The sequence below is a fragment of the Trichosurus vulpecula genome, chromosome 3 (genome assembly GCF_011100635.1).
Source record: "Trichosurus vulpecula isolate mTriVul1 chromosome 3, mTriVul1.pri, whole genome shotgun sequence".
Classification (NCBI taxonomy): Eukaryota; Metazoa; Chordata; class Mammalia; order Diprotodontia; family Phalangeridae; genus Trichosurus; species Trichosurus vulpecula.
The window spans coordinates 276,548,419-276,569,259 of record NC_050575.1 but is presented as its reverse complement, the minus strand read 5'-3'; the positions used below and the strand labels follow the sequence as shown (position 1 = coordinate 276,569,259).

Here is a 20,841-nt window from a genome sequence, read left to right as displayed (position 1 = left end):
ATTCAGTTCAACAAACCAACACACCAACATTTACACATATGCGGCGTCCCATACTGATAAGTCTCCCACATCTGCAAAGAAGTACATCTTCTCAATTCTTCTCCAGGGCCAAACTTTTTAGTCATAATAAATACACAGCTTTTAGGTTTTTTGGTTCTTTCCACTTTGTGGTAGTCATTATGTGTTACGTTCTTTGTTGTGCTTGTATCAATGTATCAGTTCATCCAAGTCTCCTCATGCATTTTTGTTCTTCAAAAAATAATTTCTTATCATTTCTATATGGGCTTTCACATATGTTTGGCTTACGAATTTTAAAGAAATGGAATACAGTAAAATATCCTTAGCTAAAAACTTGACTCTCCTAGTGCAGTCAACAAGCATTTACTAAGCACTTACATCCTAGGTGCTAGGGATTTTCTAAAAAGGTAAAACAGCCCTTGAGCTCCAACAGCTCACAATCTAAGGCCTAAAACTATTACTAAACATAATTTTGTTTCTTTGATAACCTACAATGCACCTCAGTATCTCACAGTGCCTCAGGTTGATCTTGAATATAATGTAAAGTCATCATTATGTAAATGCTATTACCACAGCTATCAGTGAATCGATCACAGGATCTAGAGCTGGGACTTCAATAGACCTCTAACCCCTGCATTTTACAGATGAGAAAACTGAGGCCTACGGAGCTCCGGTGATTTGTCCAAAGCCACCTACCTAAGTAGGACATGTCAAAAGGTGGGGTTTGAACCTCAATCTTGTGATTCCAGAGCCAGTATTCTATTATATCCTACTGTCTCCCACTCAGACTATCTTTATCCCTTACTTGTTTAAAAAATATTTTTTATTTCATTAAATATTTCCCAATTACATTTTTTAAAAATGTTAATTTTTTAAAAAATTTTGAATTCCAAATTTTCTCCCTCTCACCCTTCCTCCCCCTTGAGAAGGCAAGCAATATTATCAATGATACCTATGAAGTCATGTAAAACATAAACAGCAAAAAAAAAAAAAACACTAGATAGCTTTAATAAAAAAAAACCTATCAACAAGCATCTAAGAGCTTACTATGTTCCCTGGCATTGTGCTAGGTGAGTTCTATTATGATGCTTTAAGACTGAGCTCAACTGAAAGCGTATGTATTTGAAAAAATTATCTTTATAGTGCTGCTTAGCCACAGCCAAGTGACACAATGGATAAAATGCTGGGCTTGGAGTAAGGAAGCCCCAAGTTCAAATCCAAACTCAAAACGTTTACTAGCTATGTGACCCTGGACAAGTCACTTAATCTCTATTTGCCTCAGTTTCCTTATCTGTAAAATGATGATAATAATAGCATAATATTCCAGGGTTTTTGTGAGTTTTAAATGAGAAAACAATTATAAAGTGCTTGGCCCTGTGCACTAATAGTATGCATTAATAATTGACTGTTCCCTTCCCTTCACAATGTCATTCAATTTCCTTAAAAATATTTTTGTTTGTTTTTTGGCAGGGGCAATTGGGGTTAAGTGACTTGCCCAAGGTCACACAGCTAGTAAGTGTGTCAAGTGTCTGGGGCTGGATTTGACCTCAGGTTCTCCTGACTCCAGGGCTCATGCTATACTCACTGCAACACCTAAAATATTTCATTGACAGGCATACTGTTTGAGTAGTCTATGATAGAGAATTCAAGTAAGAACATCAGAATGCCACCAATCCACCTTCCTCCTTCCCCAGTCTACTGAAATACTGGAGGATCCTAAGTAATATGGCACCTGGTCTCTTATCTGAAGGCTTTATGATCTAATTCAGAATATATTTACCACATAGACTAGCCAGTGTTACTTGAACTATTAGAGAAGAAAGATGTGGAAAGGTTCTTACATCAAGCATTTAACAACCTATTAAGCTATATATAATTGCACCATAAAAGAAACTTAACAGTTACAATAAATGCATTTTCAAGACACTAAGCTTAACATAATTCTACTTCAACATTTACCTTCAACTGCAAAGGCATATTTCTTAATGAAATGCAAACTCAGTTGTCTCAAAGAAAGTATTTATTGTACATCATTACAGTAAAGTTAGACATCTACATTATACATGTTTGCATATTTTTAAACAAACTCAAGGTTTTAAGTCAATTCTTCCATCAAATTTATACATCATGCCAAAATACTGATTTGAGCATTAGAAATTAGTTATTCTGATGGACTAGGGCCATTACTCCATGATTTCCAGTAGTTGTAGAGCCTAGTAGTATATGGTACAAAATTTTCTTTATATGTCACAATTGTTTCCACATAAAATCCTCTTCTGGCTTCAGGCTTCTCAACAGAGAACGCTTTGTCTTCAAGTGACTCTTCTTTGGCTAAGTCTTCATCTTTAAGTGCCTCTTCTTTGGCTAAGAAAAGAATTGTAATTCTCAATCATTGCAAGTACATAAACTGAGACTGTGAAAACAGATTGTTGACTATTTTATTAAAAATAACACCAATATTTTATATCTACTGTTGCTACATACAATTATTTGATAGGCATGGGAAGGGAAATGCTCTATCCATCCATTTCTTTCGGTGAACACTTCTGAAGGCTAAATTTTTTTTCCCAAAACCTAGTGCTTCAGACTATATTGGTTAATCAGGTTAATCAGAATTTGCTTGTGAAATAGAGGTCACCAATCTTTAACACTTTTCAAGTTCTGCCTTGAAATTCTTTACATTTTACTACCCTTTGCCGAGAGGTTGGATGAGCTAATTTGGGCTAAGTTTAAGGAGGAAATTTAAAGGCAGCAGTTTCCAGCCTCTACTAGACTTTCTGTATATAAACCTTAAAAACCACATTATTGCCACCTTTTGTTTTTACACAGCCGAAATTTCCAACTGTATCTTTTCTTCTCCCTTCCACTCCCTCTCAGAGAGCTATCCTATATAACATAGATTTCTTTTTTCAGGAAAAAAAAAAGAGAAAATCAGCAAAACTGATCCAATACAGACAAAAAAATTACACTACGTGTAAATATGATACTATATGTAAATACACACACTCTTAGAGGTCATCTAGTCCAACATACTATTTGCAGATCTGAAAACTAAGGACCTGACAACTTAAGTCTATTTTTAAAAAGAAAAGTTTTCCTGAAGTGTTTTTCAGTCTTTTTTTCCTAAGGCCACTAGCCCCTTCCCCACAAGTTGGTAGCAAATGCAGGGATTTAATTTTTTGCTTGTTTTTGCCCATTCTCATAACTAACCCTAACTAACCACCTTTCTCAAAGGAATCCTGCTTTTACTTTTTAATATTAAGATTATCGGTCCTCTGGGCATGTTTTTTTCCCTGGTTCTTTTAGTAAATTGCCCAATTTGTTGATCTGTCCTTTCTTATATTTTAGAAAGTCGTTAGGGATAATACTATTTCCTCTGAGGACTACTGTGGCTACATCTCAAAATTTTTGGCACGTTGTCTCACTGCAGTCATTATCTTTAATAAAATTATCTACTGCCTCTCCAGTATGATTTGACTCAACCATTCTTAGGGATGAAATTATTTCTACAGCCATCTCTGAAGCCCGTGTGCGATGGGAAATTACTACCACCACTCCACCACTACCACCACCGCTAATAATAATAATAATAGTCAACATTTATATAACACTATGTGGCAGGCATTGCGCTAAGCTTTACAATTATTATCTCATTTGATCCTCGCCACAACCCTGGGAGATGAGTGCTGTTATTAACCCCAGTTGACAGAGGAGGAAACGGATGGAAACAAAGGCTAAGCGATTTGCCCAGGGTCACACCGCTAGCAAGGGTATGAGGCTACATTTGAACTCAGGTCTTCCTAACTCCAAGCTCAGCGCTCTACCCCTTCCGCCACCGAACTTGGAGGGGCACTACCTGCTCAACACCATCACTCAGAGGTAGCCCCACCACATGGCGCCTCGGAGCCGAAGGGAGGGGCAGAGAAGGGCGGCGCTTTATAGGTACTAGCACCCGCGACCTCTCTAGGAGGGATGCTCCTTCCCTCTCCCCCCCCCCCTTACAAATGAGGAAATCGAGGCTCGGGGAGGCGAGCGGGGTGAGGCTGCGCCGCTGATCGACGTCAGAGGCGTGATTTTAACCCACGTCTTCCAGATAGCGAGACCAGCCCTCGGGCCCCTCCTGGTCACCCTGGTCACCCTCGGTAGGTACCTAACGGCTGCCTTCTCTTCCATCTTGAGAGGCAAATGGAGCCCACCGTGGTCCAAGCCCCGATAAGATAGACTAAGGACATCCGCCGGTACCAGATGGAGGACGCGAGCGCCTGCATGACGCCAGCCCGACTGGGAAGCCTCCCCACCGGCGGCTTCGGGGAACCATCAAGAGCCCTAGGCCCTGGCCTGCGAGGCAGACACGACGCAGGCGCGTCTGCGTTAGGCCTTCTGGATTGGCGGAACTCTCGGCCAATGAACACCTTCCGGAAGCTTGAAATTCCGTTGCATCTTGGGAAATGTAGTTCGCTAAAAGAAATCTATAAGACCAAAAGCCATTTATTTCACTATAGATAAGTGGTCAAATATTATGAACAAACAGTTCTCAAAAGAATTGCAATCTACTAAAGATTATATGAAAGAATAGTCAAAATCACCAATAATATGAGAAATTCTAGTAAAACCTGGAGGCTTCACCTCAAACCTACCAATTGGTCAAGATGACAAAAGAAGGCAAAAATTCAGTGTTGAAAGGGTGTGGGAAATGGGTAATTAATACATTTCCGGTGAGGCTATTTTTTTGACACAATAATTTTGGAAAGCAATTTGGAATTATGCAAACAAAATGGCTAAAACAGCAATGCCTTTTGATATAGAGATTCAATTGACTGGCATGTATCCCAAAGAGGTCATTGATTAAAAAAAAGTTCCATGTAAATAAAATATTTATAGCAGCAATTTTGTGGTTGCAAAGAATTGAAAACAAAGTAAATGTCCATCAGTTGGGGAATCAAAATATGGCACATGAATGAAGTATAATGGAATATTATTGTGCTGTAGGAAACAATATGATAAATACAGAGAATTATGGACTTACACGAACTATAAAAGTTCAAAGTGAGGTAAAAGAGGCAAGAAAGCAATATACAGAATGACTTTTCTAGTTGTTCAGTCGTGGTGACTCTTCATGACCCCATTTGGGATTTCCTTGGCAGAATACTGGAGTGGTTTTACAGATGGAGAACTGAGGCAGTTAAATGACTTGCCCAGGGCCACACAGCTAGTGTCTGAGGACAGATTTGAATTCAGGAACACAAGTCTTCCTGACTCTTGTCCCTGCAGTCTAGCCAGACTTGTGGAAAGAAAAGTGGAATGAAATCCAAGGAGAACTGCAGCAAGTAAGAGCTCAATGATTTACAAGGCAGGAGAGCAGATTGGGTTTGGGAGACGTTCTACTCAGCTTCAGAAGTTTGGTGGGTTAAGACAAAATGAACAAAATTAGAAGTTTTGTCCACATTCAGCAGTGGTGCCATCAGTGCCATTTTGACCTATAACGTCACCACCCTCCCACATGAACCCAGGAATGACTCCTATAAGGCAGGATCTCTTGTATCCAAATCCTCTCCCTCCAGGGGTCCTCATCAAAGAACATAATGGGATTAACTATGGCTTCAGATACCTAAGCTACAGGGAGACAGTGGCAGGCAGCCACCATAGTCCAGTGGGCACAGGGAAGCCAGGAGCACTCAGTGGCAGTGTCTACAAAAACTCAAGTGTATTTACCACCTTAACACTCCAAAGTTGTGCTTTATATGAATACAAACAAGTTGTTCTGAAAAAAGCTTTGGATTGGGAGTAAGAATATCGGTGTTCTGATCCTGGCTTTGTCATTTACTGCCTATGTCACTTTGGGTAAGTCACTTCTGGGTCCTCTTTTATAAAATGTTTGGCTACATAATTCTTAGTACTTAGTATCCAAATTTCTGATGTCAAGGCTGGGGCAATTCAATTGTGTCCCCACCCACTCCAGAATGTAAGGTTCTTAGGAACAAGAAATGTTGGATTTTGGTCTTTATATTCCCATCACCTAGCACATGCCTGAAAAACTGTTGGGTTTTTTTAAACTAAATTTTTTTTTCAATCAAGAAAATCTGTCTTCTGTTTTTCCCACCTGCAAAACAAATTTTCACATTATACACATTTATAAAGAGGCTCAATAGGCACCTGGGTCAATCATGTATCAAGAGGTAGGCAGCATGTTTCACCATGAATCCTCTGAAATTATTGTTGGTCATCGCATTGATCAAAGACCAAGTTGTCTTTACAATATTGTTATTCTATAAATTGTTCCCTTTGAATCAGTTCATATAAATGTTCCCAGGTTTCTCATTGTGATTGCTTGAAACAAACAGCTGAGATTATGTGGGGTTTTCAAGCTTAAAACAAACTTTACATTCATTCTCTCATTTGACTCTTTGAAATAGGTAATGCGTATATCTTCAATTGAAAGATGATGAAACTGAAGCATAGAGAAGCTAGCAAGTGGCAGAGCTGGAATTCAAACTTATCTTCTGTCTCCAGACCCCGTACAGTTATCCCTTCCACATCTCATCTTTCCCCATCCCAATAAATATTGGATTGGCATGTAAGAAATTATGGAATTTGGGGGGAGTTTTGCAGAAGCCGCACATGACACAAAGCCTATGAACAAATACTTAACCCAAATTTTACAATGAGGTACTGTAAACATCCCACACAAAAAAAGAAAAAATTCAATTTTTTCTGGTATGAGGGGAGGGCTAAAAAATTTTACACAGCTTTTCCAGATCATGGGGGTGGCATGGCCCTAACCCCTGAGATGTGGAAGGCATAACTGTACTCTCAAACAGTTGTGTCAAAGTCAAATGGAAATGGGACCATGTGTTAAGAATAAGGATCACTGTGGAAATTGACTTGGAAAAACACATATTAACATTATCCATGTTCTATGGCATTTTTGTTTTATGAAATATTTTCCAATTACATTTAAATCTAATTCCTGCCAAACTGGGGAGGTGGACCACACACCTGGGCCTGTGAGGGGAAAAACCTTGCCTTCCTTTAATGGAAAGTATAAAATCTTTAACTAAAGTATTTACTGCTGTGTCAAACACTGTGCTAAGTGCTGGTGTTACAAACATGTTCTTATGTTCTGAAGAAGTTCACTAACAAGGTAAGTCAATTCAAATAGCAGTTTCAGCTGCAGGGGAGATGAAAAGGTCCTGGGGTCTAACCAGATGAATTGTAATTGTTTACTTCCTACACAACCAGCTGTTGAATAGCCGCGTCCTTAACCAACAGCCACTGGGGAGAAAGTATTAGTGGGCCCTAGAGTCTGTTGAGCAAAATTCTGGGACACCTCTGGTGGGAGGAGAGGGAAAGAGAGAGTGGCTTTCAACCAGGTGGGTACAGAGTTTAGTAGGAACCTGGGCAAAGAGGGTTGGGGTGTAGGAGGAAAAGTTCTTTTGTCTTAAGGCTTTGATGGACACACACACACATATATATACATACACACGTATAGATACAAAGCCAGGGATGCTTAAGTAGGCAGGTTTGCTATTAACTTTGTCTCTGTGCCTTCCTCCTACCCAGTCATCTACAAGGGAGTTATTGAGCAAGCAGGTCCTACATGGATAAATACTTAGGTGTGGGACAAAGAATCTCCTCCTGCCTAGAGAAGACTGATCTTACTGACAAGACCCTGGACAAGAACAGGACAGGTCATTCCTTAAGGAGAAGAGCCAGGAAGCTCCCCTACCCACCCCCAAGGCAATTGGGTTTAAGTGACTTGCCCAGGGTCATACAGCTTGTGTTTGTCCTTCATTTTTGAAGAGGACATGATGACGTGACTTGCAGTTGACTTTGATTTGAGGAAGGGTGGTGCAAGGTCACCAGCCTCACTTTCTCCTCCAGAGCCATCTGGGTCTAGTTGACCAGGGACAACTGGAGATGGCCTGGGATGCAATGGGAGACTCTGGCCCTTCTGCACTAAAGTCTTTTCAGGTTCTCACTTTGAGTGAGGGAACACCCATTCAATGAATAGGCCTCTTTAAGAAGTTAATCAAGGGATGGGCCCCTTTAACCAAACTGGGAGGGGAAGACCCTCAGGGTTCTAGGCCAAATGAGAAAGTTACTATTTAGTATTTACATTCTCTCAGATAGGAGGGCAGAGACCTATTGTCCAATCTGTGAGCTCCAGAGTGAATTGGATTTAAGGCTTGGTTTTTGAGAAAGAAATCTAGCCAGTAAACCTGAAGTTAAGGACCAGGAGGGGGAGGGGGGAAAGGGAGAGTGAGAGGCTACTCAGGTTGTTGTTTGTCCTTTCTTTTCAAAGAGGACCATGACATCAGGGAAATGATGACATGACTTGCAGCTAGTGTCTGAGGCCAGATTTGAACTTAGGTCTTTCTGACTCCAGGCTGACACTGTGCCACCTAGCTACCCCTAGTTTTTGTTTTTAGAGAAAGCTAGTAGTTGTAATGGCATTACTACATCTGGTAGTTGATGTCAAAAAATTAAAACTACTTGGCACACATGACCATGACTACCATGCTCATTGCACTATGACATTTGTCTTACTTCCAGCATCCAGTGACACTGGCCTCCTGGCTGTACCTCAACCAAGATGCTCGTATCTCCTGATTTTGGGCACCTTCCCTGGCTGTCTCCCAGGCTTGCATCTCCCTCCTCATCTCTGCCTCCCAACTTCTTCAAGTCTCACCTCATGGCAGAAGCCCACCCAAATGTCCTCCATCTTCGGGCCAAGGAAGCTAGGGGGCACCACAGTACAGAGCTCTGGGCCCAGAGGCAGGAAGCCTTGATTAAATTCAGGCTCAGATACTTACTAGCTGCGTAACCCTGAGCCTGTCATTCAATGTCTGCCTGCCTGTTTCTTCGTCTGTAAGATGGAATAATAGCACTTCTCCCCCAGGGTAGATGAAGTGAGACAATAGCTGTAAAGCACTGAGCACGGTACTTGGCACATGGACCTTAATAAATGTTTCTTCCTTAGTGCCTGTCCTCAGGTAAGTAAAATTATAAATAAATAATCTCATTTATCCTTGCCTCCATGCTGTCTCTTCCATTAGACTATGACTCCTTGAGAATAAAGACTATGGAAGTTTTTTTTTTTTTGGTGGGGGGACAGAGTTGCCTTTCTTAGTGCTTAGCACACATAATATGTGCCAATAATACACCAATAATATCTACTTTTAAATGCTTGTGGACTTAACTTAGAGATGTGTTCAGACCGCACTGGCCCCCCCAGGTCACATTACTCTAATGTGGCGCTACTGGCACACTTTTCCTGTTATCATTTAGAGGATAAATGAAGATGAAGTTCCAGAGGGATAAGGACAGAGACTGGAACTGTGATTTCACTGATGGAAGGCAGAGGCATCAAACTTGGGCCCTGTAGCTTGCTGCCTGCAGGGATCTCTTTCTATCTTAGGTGATAGGTGAAGGAACTCCTCTGTGGAAAAAAAAACCCTCTCCCGATGCAGGCTGGCACCTTCTCTGCAATTTGTAACCTTAGAGAGTTGCTGCCCAGGCCACTGAGTATCTTGGCCCGGGCCACAAAAGCCAAGAGGTTTCATAAGTGGTACTTGACCCCACTTCTTCCTGGTTCTGGGGCCAGGTCTCCATACACAACAATACATTATCTCTCCGGGAAGTGTAACATGGGTAAATTCTTTGAACAAAACAAAAGAAACTCAGGTTTTCTATTACACCTTTTCAGCCAGTACTCTCCCCATCCAGTTTATTTTTTTCATGACCATTATTCCTTCATCTGAGGGAGCTGCAAAAAGTTTCCCCTAGTTTATACAGACTATTATAATGTTAAGATAAAGAAGGCTGATAGAGATCTACAAGTTTCAAAACATCAATAAACTACATACAGTTCATGAAAAAGGACAGAATAAAAAGAGTACAAATAAATTAGAAATCAAAAGAACTATGTTAAAAAACTGCTTTTGAATGCATGGAGTACATGATGACATTTTAAAATCTTACAATAAAGCAAAAGGAATGTAGTAAATGTTTTGAATAGCTATGAGCATAGTCTAGTTATTGTCTTTTTTCTTGAACATTCCTGCTACTTTCTCTGTTTAGGAGGCACTTGACACTGCTAACTTTTTCAAATGATCCATGAACACTTGCAGACTAACATCGTCTGTTAATATTGGAGCTCCAGATTCCTGAAAACCGAAAAATAAAGATATTTTAGAAATCATGAGATAACAGGAGGAAAAAAGAAATGTAAACCACATTCAGTATAAGGTCTAAGTGGATTATTTTGCAAAGGGATAGAATTCCATGTTCAAACCTTTCCCTTACTCTTCTCGTACACAACTTTCTACAGAAACAGTAGATAACTTAGTTTCCTGTCTCCCCCCCCCAAAATTCAGATTATCCAATTTAATCCAACTCAATTCAACAAGTGTTTACTAAATATCTGTTTGTAGAATACTATGATTGGCATAGATCACAAAAGGTTTACACACGACAACACGGTTCCCTGCTCTCATAGATCTTACAGTCTGGCAGTGTGACAGAACAGATATGTACAAAAGCTATAATACAAAGTCTCACACAAGTGAAATTCAGAAGGAAAGAACAAAATACTCTTATGTGACAGCCACAGAAATAAGGTCATTACTATAGATAAGTGATCTGAGGAATTAATGTTGAGGTGGCATCTGAGCTGGGTTTTAAAAGACAGAAATTCAGCTGGTGGAGCAGGGAAGGATGAAGAGATCAAGCTTCCAGAGCAGCATGAGCGAAGACAAAGGAAAGGGCAGGATGTACTTACAAATACAAAGTATATAGAGGAGAGCAGTGTGACATAAGGCTACAAAGACACAAGTGCCAGATGGTGGAGGCCTCTGAAGGCCAGCAAAGAGACATGATAATGAGGTGACAGTCCACACAAGCTCCCCTCATCCTTTCCTTCCTCAGCATCACCACCTGTTCTCTCCTTTGACCTTCCGGTTTCAGAAGAGGTTACCCTACTCCTCACAGACACCAATCTTTCTCTTTACCTTAATGCCAGTCCTTTTGGCTTCCCTTCTTAAAGATCTTGCTCTAGCTGTCATGTCACCACCTCACCCCACTTTGCCTGTCAAATGGCTCCTTCCCATTTACCTACAATAACACTCAGGTCATTCACATCCTAAAACTATCTTGTCTGGATCCTTGTACCCCAACTCACCTTCCTGCTAAACTTCTTGAAAAAGTTGTCTACATTCGATACCTCTACTTCCTCACAAAGTAATTCTTTTCCCAACCCCTTGCAGATGTGGTCAGCTTCACCATGCTAACAACACTGCTCTCTCAAAAGCCATGACACTCTCATTTTTCAGTCCCCATCCTCTCTGACTTCTCTGCAACTTGTTACACTAATCACTATCTCCCTTCTCGCTATTATATAACCTCTCCTCTCTGGACTCTCCTCATCTTTCCCCACCTCTCATGTAGATATTCCTAAGGGTTTGTTCTTAAGTCTTTACTCTTTCTTCCTGAGCAATCTTACTAATTCCCACAGCTTCAACTGTGCAAATTACTCTCAAATTACTATCTTTGGCACTGATATCTCTTCTAAGCTCCCAGACCTGCTGTTTATATGACCGCTCTAGTTGAATTGATCAATTTAACAAATGCTCACCAAAAACCCATTGTGTATAAAGCACTGTACCAGCTGCTAAGGATACAAAGGCAAACGCCTCTAAAGAAGTTAGCATTCTATTGGGGAAATATAACATTTACATAAGTAAATACAAAGTCTATACAAAGATGAATGTCCCATCGGAAGCTTAAACTCAACATATTTCTAATTGAGTTTATCTTTCCTCTCAACCTGCTCTTCTGTTGGTGGCACCCATATTCACCCTAACTCCTATGCTTAAAACCTTGGCATTATAATTTGATTCTTCTTCCCTTACCTCTCATATTCAACCAGTTATCAAGGCTCATTATTATTATTCTACCTCTACAATTTCTTATTTCTATCCCTTCCATATCCCCACCCCCCTACACCTTTTTATTACAGGGCTCTTATTACCACCTGCCTAGACTACCACCATAATATCCTAACAGGTCATCTTGTCCTTTACTCCTACGATCTTCAAATACATCCTTCAACACTGCTGCCCAACTATCACTAAGGTCCTCAAAAATTTCCACTGAAGAGTAGAGTTCCAATTCCTTTGCTTGGTTTTTCAAGGATCCCCTGGCATCAGCCTATCTTCCTATCATATTACCACCCTCCACTCACTTCAGCACTCCAGCCAAACTGGACTGACTAAATATATCTCCTTACTCTATTCCCCATGCCTGGAATGTCCTCTTTCTTTGTCTGCTGAATTCCTATCTATTCTTTAAAGTTCAACTTAAATGCCACCACCTCCACAAAAGCCATGTTTCACCTAGGACCTCACAAATCACTCTGTACTGAAACTTGAAAACTACAATACAATACACACTATTCCAATGCTATTGTGTTCTCCCCTGGCTTCATGACTGGGGAGACCATATCTTAGCTAAACTCCGCATTTTCTCCAGCTTTCCTGGCACACCGTCCTGTAGACAATAGACTCTAAATGTGTGCCGAATGAAAGAAAATCCATCGGATTAATGCCTACTGATTAGCTAACAGCATTTCTTGAACACATTGTGTTCAAAAACCATACTAGATGCTGGAGCCACAAACATAAGCAGAATGTACAGTTAAAATTCCAAACCCGATTTTCATAGATAAGTTCAGTGAGTTTTGGACAGATACAAATTTGCAAATATCAGCTATCAATGTAAACTTATTTTAGAGAAAATATTTTATGATTACAGAAATTTTGTATTGAGCTACATATCTACACACAGTGAAGGCCCAGTACATCAAAACAGAACTGAATTTAGCAAAATACTATCGTGTGTGTGTGTGTGTGTGTGTGTGTGTGTGTGTGTGTGTGTGGAGAGAGAGAGAAAAAGAAAGACAGACATTTTCACTTAAGACATAATCCACTCATCATACTTAATTGTTTTAGTAAAACCAATGTTAAGTGCCATAGTGAAGATGATAACCTGATAATGATATTACTGTGAAAATGTTAGTTTGGGCAATATTATTATTGGGGGCATGCCTAGACAGTCTCTGGTTGAATCCTTAACAATTTGGCAAGGAAAACAGTACAAGTGATATTATTCCTATTGTATAAATGAGAAAATAGATCCATAGAGGTTAAATGTACTTGAAATTAATGGGAGAGAACATTCATTGGTGGTGGTGCTAGATGCAAGGGAGGGTGAGAGAAAGGGGCAGTGGTGATGGAATGGGAGAGGGAGGCCTAATCTTGCCATAATTTTGGGAATTCAGTTCCTTACCTGTCCCCAAGCATACAAATTATTGTGCGTCTGAGATGGATTCACTTTGGACAAGAGGAATCGAGCCTTAAAAATATAAAAGCACATTATTTAATGATGATAAATTCTATTTATATTAATGTATATAAAGAATATGTTTACAAAGTACTTTCCTCATTACAACTCTGTTATATGACTATGGCAAGCATTATTATCTTCATTTGACACAAGGAAACTGAGGCTGAGTTACTTTTCTGAGGCTGTGCCATTAGTAAGTAGAACTGAAGGTTCTTTAACTCCATACCCAGTGGTTCCTTAGATTAAGTTAGTCATCAAGCACCTCATTTTTTTAGTCGAAATTTTTCCCTGCTGAAGCTGTTTCCTTAATCAGCAATAATAACCACCAAAACTATAACAACAACAACTTACACTTGTATGATGTTTTCTAGTTTAAAAAGCCCTTCCCATACATTTTTCATTTAAACCATACAACATCCTTGGGATTAAGTTAATATAAGTATTATTTCCAATTTACTTATGAAAAAAGTGAGGCTCATAAAAGGTGAAGTGACTTAAATATGGTAACATATTCAATAAGTATGAAAACTAAGAGTCTAAGAGGGATTTTTACTGAATCCAGTTTTCTTCCAAATACTTTATTTTACAAAATATTTCTCTATTCTTAGATCAACTTTTTTCATTTTAGGATTATAGCTATATTTTTTTTAAAGCCATTTTGCAAGTTTACTTTAAGCTCTTTATTCCATCAGTGTGTATTCTCTCTATTGACATTTACTACAATGCTTCTGTATCTTAAGAAATAGTCTTCAAGAGCTGCTGCGGCCAAAAACAAATTTCTCAGCTTCTGCTAACCTGGTGATGAGTCTCTCTGAACTTACCTGACTACCTCCGTGTTCAGTGTTAATGTATCTTGGCATTGGGAATCGAGTTTGCAGGATATCCTGGGCATCATCTAATGGAGCTTGCAGAAGATGCTTGAAATTTTCATATTCAGGCATGTCTTGATAGCCAGCTTTACGCCACTGGGCTATAGTCTACACGAAAAGTAAAACATTTTATGGTAAAACCTTCGGGTCTTTTAAACTTGATTTTCCATGAAATTTATTTGACATTCCAACAACAACAAAAAATGAAATAAATAAGGATTTATTCCAAACAGCAAAATTACAAGATAAGGAAGTAAAGCTCTAAGGTGATGATAAAGCAGAAGAGATTAGACCCAAGGCATTCTACATCACAAAGGACTTAATGATTACTATGTTTAAATCATGGAATGGTTTTTCCTTTAAAGATTCTGACATAATCGCATATAACTTTTTAAAATTCACTAGGGTAAAATTCTAGGCTACAAGTAAGTACAGCACTTTTCAATCCCCAGAATTTCTAACTCTGTACCTTTGTTAACATGTTATAAACAAATCTAAAACAAAACTCACTGCATAATGTTTCTCCCCTCTCCGTCATAATCTATTCCCTCTCCTTTTTTCTTGTCAAGAGTCTCCCACTTCACAGGAATAAAGCCTAACATCATCTCTGAGTACTCCACCTTTTTCTAATACATTGAATCTGGTCACCAAATCCTGTTCAGAAAACCTATTTTGTCTATCTCTTCCTTTCTTCTCCTACTACCACCCAGGCCACCTCATTTAGTAACATAGTAGAAACATGCAAATAAATGAAGACTACAGGACAGATACTGATAGTCTCAGTATGGGAAATTTTCAAGGTAGGTACTTCCTGCATAAATACAAAACACAACCGACTGGTGATTTTGTACCTAGAGAGGTCCAGAGATGAAATGACTTGTCCAAGGTCACTTCTAACAAATGCCACAGGTGGGATATGAACCCTAAGCCCAGTACTCCATCCATTATACCACACTGTCTCAGAGTAACACATAAAATACTATTTAAGACACAATAATTACAAATATTTTCACCACTTTAAAATTCCCTAAAGATAATGCTAGGAGTTTGCTGAAAAGTCAACCACTTGACCATGCTTACTAGTCTATGTTACGTTCCCTATACAGGTGCCCTATGTTTAACTTGGACTCCAGATGTTCCTAGAAGCCTATTGTTAGAAATGAGGTGAGTGATAGGCCCTAATGACAACCAGACAGCCACACAGTTGACAGAGCACTGGACTTGGATTCAGGAAGAACAAGGTTCAAATCGTGCCTCACATACATACTTAGCTGTCTGACCTTGGACCTATCACTTGATCTCTCATTCTGTTTCTTCAACTATAAACTAACTATAAAACGGAGATAATAATAGCACTTACCCTCAAGGGATGTCGAAAGGATCAATGAAACAATACAAGTAAAAAGCTTTGCAAACCTTAAAGCACTACAGAACTTCTAACTATTACTATTAACTGATTGCTTCTACTTTAAATCCATCAGAAATGGCAGCGGAAGCTACGAAACTGGTGATAGTACTTTATTCAATTTCTTCCTCCATTCTATAGGCTTCTTTGTCATAAGAACTCAGCACTTGGGCTGAGTTCACATTTCCCCCTGAAAACCATGATCCATTCTGAAGGAGTACATTTCTTCAGGTCACAAATCAGCTAAAAAGTCGAGCTACCCTATCCTGGACAATGGCAGAGGCAGAAATAGGAAAAGGGGCAAGGGAAGATGTAGAAAGAAACAAGGTAGATATAAATCCTCACTTTCTTGTGTTTTATTCATTTTCTAGGGACCTAGAAAACCAACTATTTTTCTGGTTTGGCGGGGATGAAGAGTAGGACTTATGGGGGGGGGGGGGGGGTTTGAGGCACAGAATGAAAAGAAGGGGAGAGAATAAGCATTTATATAGTTCCTACTATTGTACTGCATCAACTGATCCTCACAACAATCCTGGGAAGTAGATGCTATTTTCACCCCCAATTTACAGACAAGGAAACTGAAGCACAGATGAAGTGACTTGCCCAAGGTCATATATTTAGTAAGTATCTGAGGCTAGATATGAACTCAGGACCTTCCTGACTCCAAGTGTAGCACTCTGGGCATTATGGTGCCACCAAGCTGCCTTAGCATCCTCCAAATGAGGAGAACCAATCAGTCGTTTCTATCAATGGGCTTCTACAAACCTAAGCGCTCCAAGAAAACAGCTCCAAGAATTTCATTGTTGAGATCTCAGACATCATCTAGTTCAACCCATCCTACGAAGGAATTCCCCACTCTCAAATATGTAGTAAATGGTCATCTGGTCTCTGCTTGAAGACCTCTACTGAAGGGGAACACACACTATCTCCAGAGGCATCATGTTCTACTTTTGGATGGCTCTAATTGTGAGGAAGGTTTTCTTTTTTTACATCGGGTCTAAATTTGCCTCTTTGCAACTTTAAATTATATCTCTGCATTCTGTCTTCAAGATTAGTCAACGTGGTTCGCATAAAAATCATGCATTCTTTTAGAATTCTTTCCTTTTGCTTTTCTTCTGCCAAATTTTCTTATACCTTATTTCTGTGTTCCACATGTGTCAGTTTTTCAGAGCTTCCAATTCTTTGTAAAGATTCTCCATTATTCATTCAATTTTTCCTATTGTTTATTGTATTTGCACAATGATACTTCTAATTTCTGAGCTAAATTCATTATTAATTTCTTCTTTTATGACTGGTTCCCTTTTGAATCATTCCTGGAATTCCTTGTTATTGTTCCATGATCTTAAAAGAGTTGACATGATTCTGTCTTTCAACAATACTGTCTTATCAACAATACTGGTTCACATTCTTTCACATCTTTTTTTTTCCTCAAATATACTTAGTTTTTTATAAGATTTTACTCATTCCTCTTCCTAGTTTTAGGTTATTGTCTATTGATTTATCTGTTTGTATGCTAAACTTTTATTCATGTACTCTATTTCCATTCACCTCTATATTTTCTTGTATTTCAGTCTTTTTATTACAGCCTCCTCACTCACTTTTCTGCCACACTTCCCTTCCAATAGCACACATACTCCCTAATGGTACACGTAATGGTTCCAATGGTACACATACTCCCATACTCCCTGTTACATGGCAGTTTCAAATATGAGAGTCTAGAAGAACTGAGTTTTGGCCTTAAATAACCTCTTACGAAGTGTCCCCAGCTGGGTTTCCAGTCCCTTCTCATCAGGCTAAATGTACTGTCTCCTACTAGCCTGTGGCTCCCGGCACCTCCCTTCAGGGCACATTTTTAGTGTGACCCATTCCTCTGACCCTTTTCTTCCTTTCCTTCATGTGGATGGGCAGAATCAGTGTCTGCTCTATCTTATGAGGTTCAAAGTAGAGTGTTTGGGACGAAACACTGTCAGACTGTTAATTCATTACTACCTTCCTGGGGGTTTCTGTCTTCTTGTCTTCTGTAATTAATCTAAATTTAGTGCATAATTCCATTTTTTTGAGTTTAGGAGCTAAAGAGGTTTGCAGAAAGTCATTATTCTGTCATCTTGCTGGTCATGTGACTCAAATGGCCCTGCATGCTATCCCCACATATTAGATTCTGTCTCCCATCCCCATGAGTCTGCCCAAACTGTTTTATGTGTCTGGATTGTGTCCCTTTTCACCTCTCCTTCTTGGAAGCCATACTGCCCTTCAAAACTCATGTGCCACTTCCTTCAGAAGGTCTTTCCTGATTCCTTCCATTTTCCCCATTCCCCTCTCCACAAGTCACTTTGGATTTATTTTGTATATATCTTTTTACTTCTATAAATATGTATCCTTCCAGTAGAATGCAAAGTCCTTGAGGGTAGAAACAGTTTCATTTCTGGCTTGTACCCTCAATGCCTAGCACAATACTTGGCAATTTTTTTCAAAAGAGAGGATGTGTCAAGGGTGAAAGAACATGCTTATGGAGGCAGGAGGGAGGGAAATAACCAAGAGGATGAAGGAGATAACTGCTAGGTCACTGCAGGAGGTCTGAACCTCAGGGGAGAAGTCATAGACAAAAGGGTCTTTTTCAAAAGAGCGAGAGAATACGCTATGATTACTGAGAAAGTGATGGAAATGAAAGAAGTAATTATAAGGTTCTTATAGGCCATACGACCAAGGAAGGAATCATGTAGGGCCAAAGAAAGTGACTGTTATAAGTCTGGGACTTTTATATTCAAAACAAATCTCTGAATTGAAACTGATTTCTCCAAGGTTAACAGTCAACTGCCAAGTCCAATGGCCTGTTTTCAAGCCTTATCCTTCCTGATTTCTTTGTATTATGGGATACTGTTAATTGCCCAATTTTCTCATACCTTTCATGTTCCTGGGTTTTTATGACATGGTTCCTTTCTGGTTCTCCGTCTACCTGCCTGGCCACTCCTCAGTCACTTTTGCTGGATCATCACCCTTGTCCTATTTCTTACATGTAGATGTACTCCATGGCCTATTATCTGGCTCAGGCCCTCTTATATTCTCTTTCTGCACTTATCTTTGGTGAGCTCATCAACTTAGATGGGTTCAGTTAACTGAACAGATAACTGAAACTAAGTAATACATAAGATAGCTAAAATTTTCTAGGTCTCCACATTTACAAAGCTACTAGTTGCCAAAATAGTCTTCAGGCAACTGCTAGCATACATTAGAAGGTATTAAAAAAATCACAATCACAGGGTTGGAAGGAGTCTTAGCAGCTATCTCCTCCAACCCATACATAAAAGGAATCCCCACAATAACATATCTGACAAGATATTGACATTTTTATATGATTAGAAAAAAATAAATTTGTTCACATAAAACTATTATTGTTCCTTTGCGACCTGTAATATCTCTATTTCATCCTGAAAATCTCTGAAGCTATATAATTCTATTATGATCTAACATCGCAAATTGTATCTTTGACTTGTTTTCTCTTTAGTTTGACAAACACTCTGTTCTTGATTTGTAACTGCAAACTCTGCAGTATATCAAGTAATTTCTATAACTTTCTACGGAGCTTACTAGAAGCATTTCTTTTTTCACGTTTGTATTTTATTGTGGAATTGAGTTTGTTTCTTTTACATCAAATGGAAGAGGGGATTCTGCACATGGATGTCACAAAAGCACTACATATTACTTTCGCTGGAAACTGATTTTCTACATTAGGTATGACTGGGTAGAATAGAGTGATGCAGGTTATAAAACATAATACCATACACAGCGGCAGACCCACACAAACAATATTCAGAACAAGAGAGAGGACTGTGTGAGGTGCTTCTCAGCCCAGCTCAAGACTTTCTGCCACAGGTCTACAATAGAGGCAGCAAGAGGCATAGGAGGGACACCTCGCCACAGCTGCCCTCAGTGGTGCTGCAGCCGTTCAGGCAGCTCAGTACTAGAAGCATTTCTACAAGTACTTGGGACCATAGTATCACATTTCTGTCAAACTGAAACACTTGGTTAATAGAGAAGGATCTCTTTACTGGGTAACTGTCCTCAAAAATAGCTGTTTAACATAACTAATAAAAATACTCTTTCTAAAAGATCTGGTCATTTAACACGATACTAACTCAGTTTATTTCCTTCAATATTGTTACTGTAAGTTCTTGTATACAACGTAGAACCTCAAAGGAGGAAATAAGTAACTGACTATATGGAGAAATTCCCATGCAAACAACCAGAGATATTTCCAGAAAACAAAAATTGTGACAGAAAGAAAAAACAAAGTACTATTTACACAAATATTAACAGTAATTCTATTTATGAACCCATCGGTAAGTTAAAATTCAATCTCTTTAAATATATTTATTTATGGTCATTATGAAACATAGATTTATATTATGGACTGTTACGTTAAAACAGTCAAGCAACACTTGCTACCTAAAACATTTTGCCAGGTTTCCCTGGCGAGAATATCTAGGGAAACCCACCTTAAATAAGGTACTTTAGCATGATATTTCAAAAGAATTCTTAAGATGTAAAGTAAAACTGACTACTATTTGAGACAAACAACTTGGAGATATGAAAAAAGGGTACCCTCTGAAAACTGGTCACATTATGAAGATAACTGTTTTCTTATCCAATACTTATCAACATCATTATCATCATCATCATCGTCATCATTACTATTCAGATACTATCTGAAGTCTCAGAAATGCCATAAAGAATAAATCAGGAGAGTGTCTGTGTCACCTTACCTCACCAAGATAGATGACAATTTGGAAAAAGGTATCCATCAGTAGAATTCTGTCAGCTAAAATGCTGCTGCTGTCCAGAAGTACTGGCTGAGAAAGAGTGGGAAAGAATTAAAATGGTGACATTACTAGAAAACTTAAGTACTGCTTATTACATAAACACAGCTTTAATCTAGGCTTGTGGATGATTATAAAACTGAATAACCATGTTGATTTAAACGATAAATCACTGTACCTTTTATCAATTTGTGTATTATGTTTTCTTCTTTCTGCTTGACAAGTTTTAAATTTCAACAGCATGGAATAAATGCTAACCACATTGAAAAATAATCCCTGATAATTATGGAGGAAGGACAATAATAAACTGAGAAACTACTCCCAAGAACTGTCT

At 39.0% G+C, this 20,841-nt stretch overlaps 2 protein-coding genes across 4 annotated transcripts in view; both read right to left on the bottom strand.

Annotated features, from left to right (window-relative positions):
• Positions 1-2,020: 2,020 nt before the first annotated feature.
• On the bottom strand, positions 2,021-4,379 carry SMIM26 (small integral membrane protein 26). The gene is made up of 2 exons (XM_036751044.1): positions 4,169-4,379; positions 2,021-2,382 (listed from the first exon to the last, which is right to left on the bottom strand). The coding sequence occupies exons 1-2, from the start codon at positions 4,284-4,286 to the stop codon at positions 2,180-2,182; spliced, it is 321 nt and encodes a 106-aa protein (XP_036606939.1). The 5' UTR covers positions 4,287-4,379; the 3' UTR covers positions 2,021-2,179.
• A 5,324-nt stretch (positions 4,380-9,703) lies between these two features.
• SEC23B (SEC23 homolog B, COPII coat complex component) overlaps positions 9,704-20,841 on the bottom strand; it is a 37,549-nt gene continuing 26,411 nt past the window's right edge. For all 3 annotated transcript variants that reach the window (XM_036750508.1, XM_036750509.1, XM_036750510.1), the window contains exons 17-20: positions 20,454-20,540; positions 14,241-14,396; positions 13,363-13,428; positions 9,704-10,184 (exon numbers count right to left, since the gene is read on the bottom strand). In XM_036750508.1, the coding sequence (XP_036606403.1) occupies positions 10,095-10,184; positions 13,363-13,428; positions 14,241-14,396; positions 20,454-20,540 (399 nt within the window). In that variant the 3' untranslated portion in view covers positions 9,704-10,094. The remainder of the gene's footprint in view (positions 10,185-13,362; positions 13,429-14,240; positions 14,397-20,453; positions 20,541-20,841) is intronic.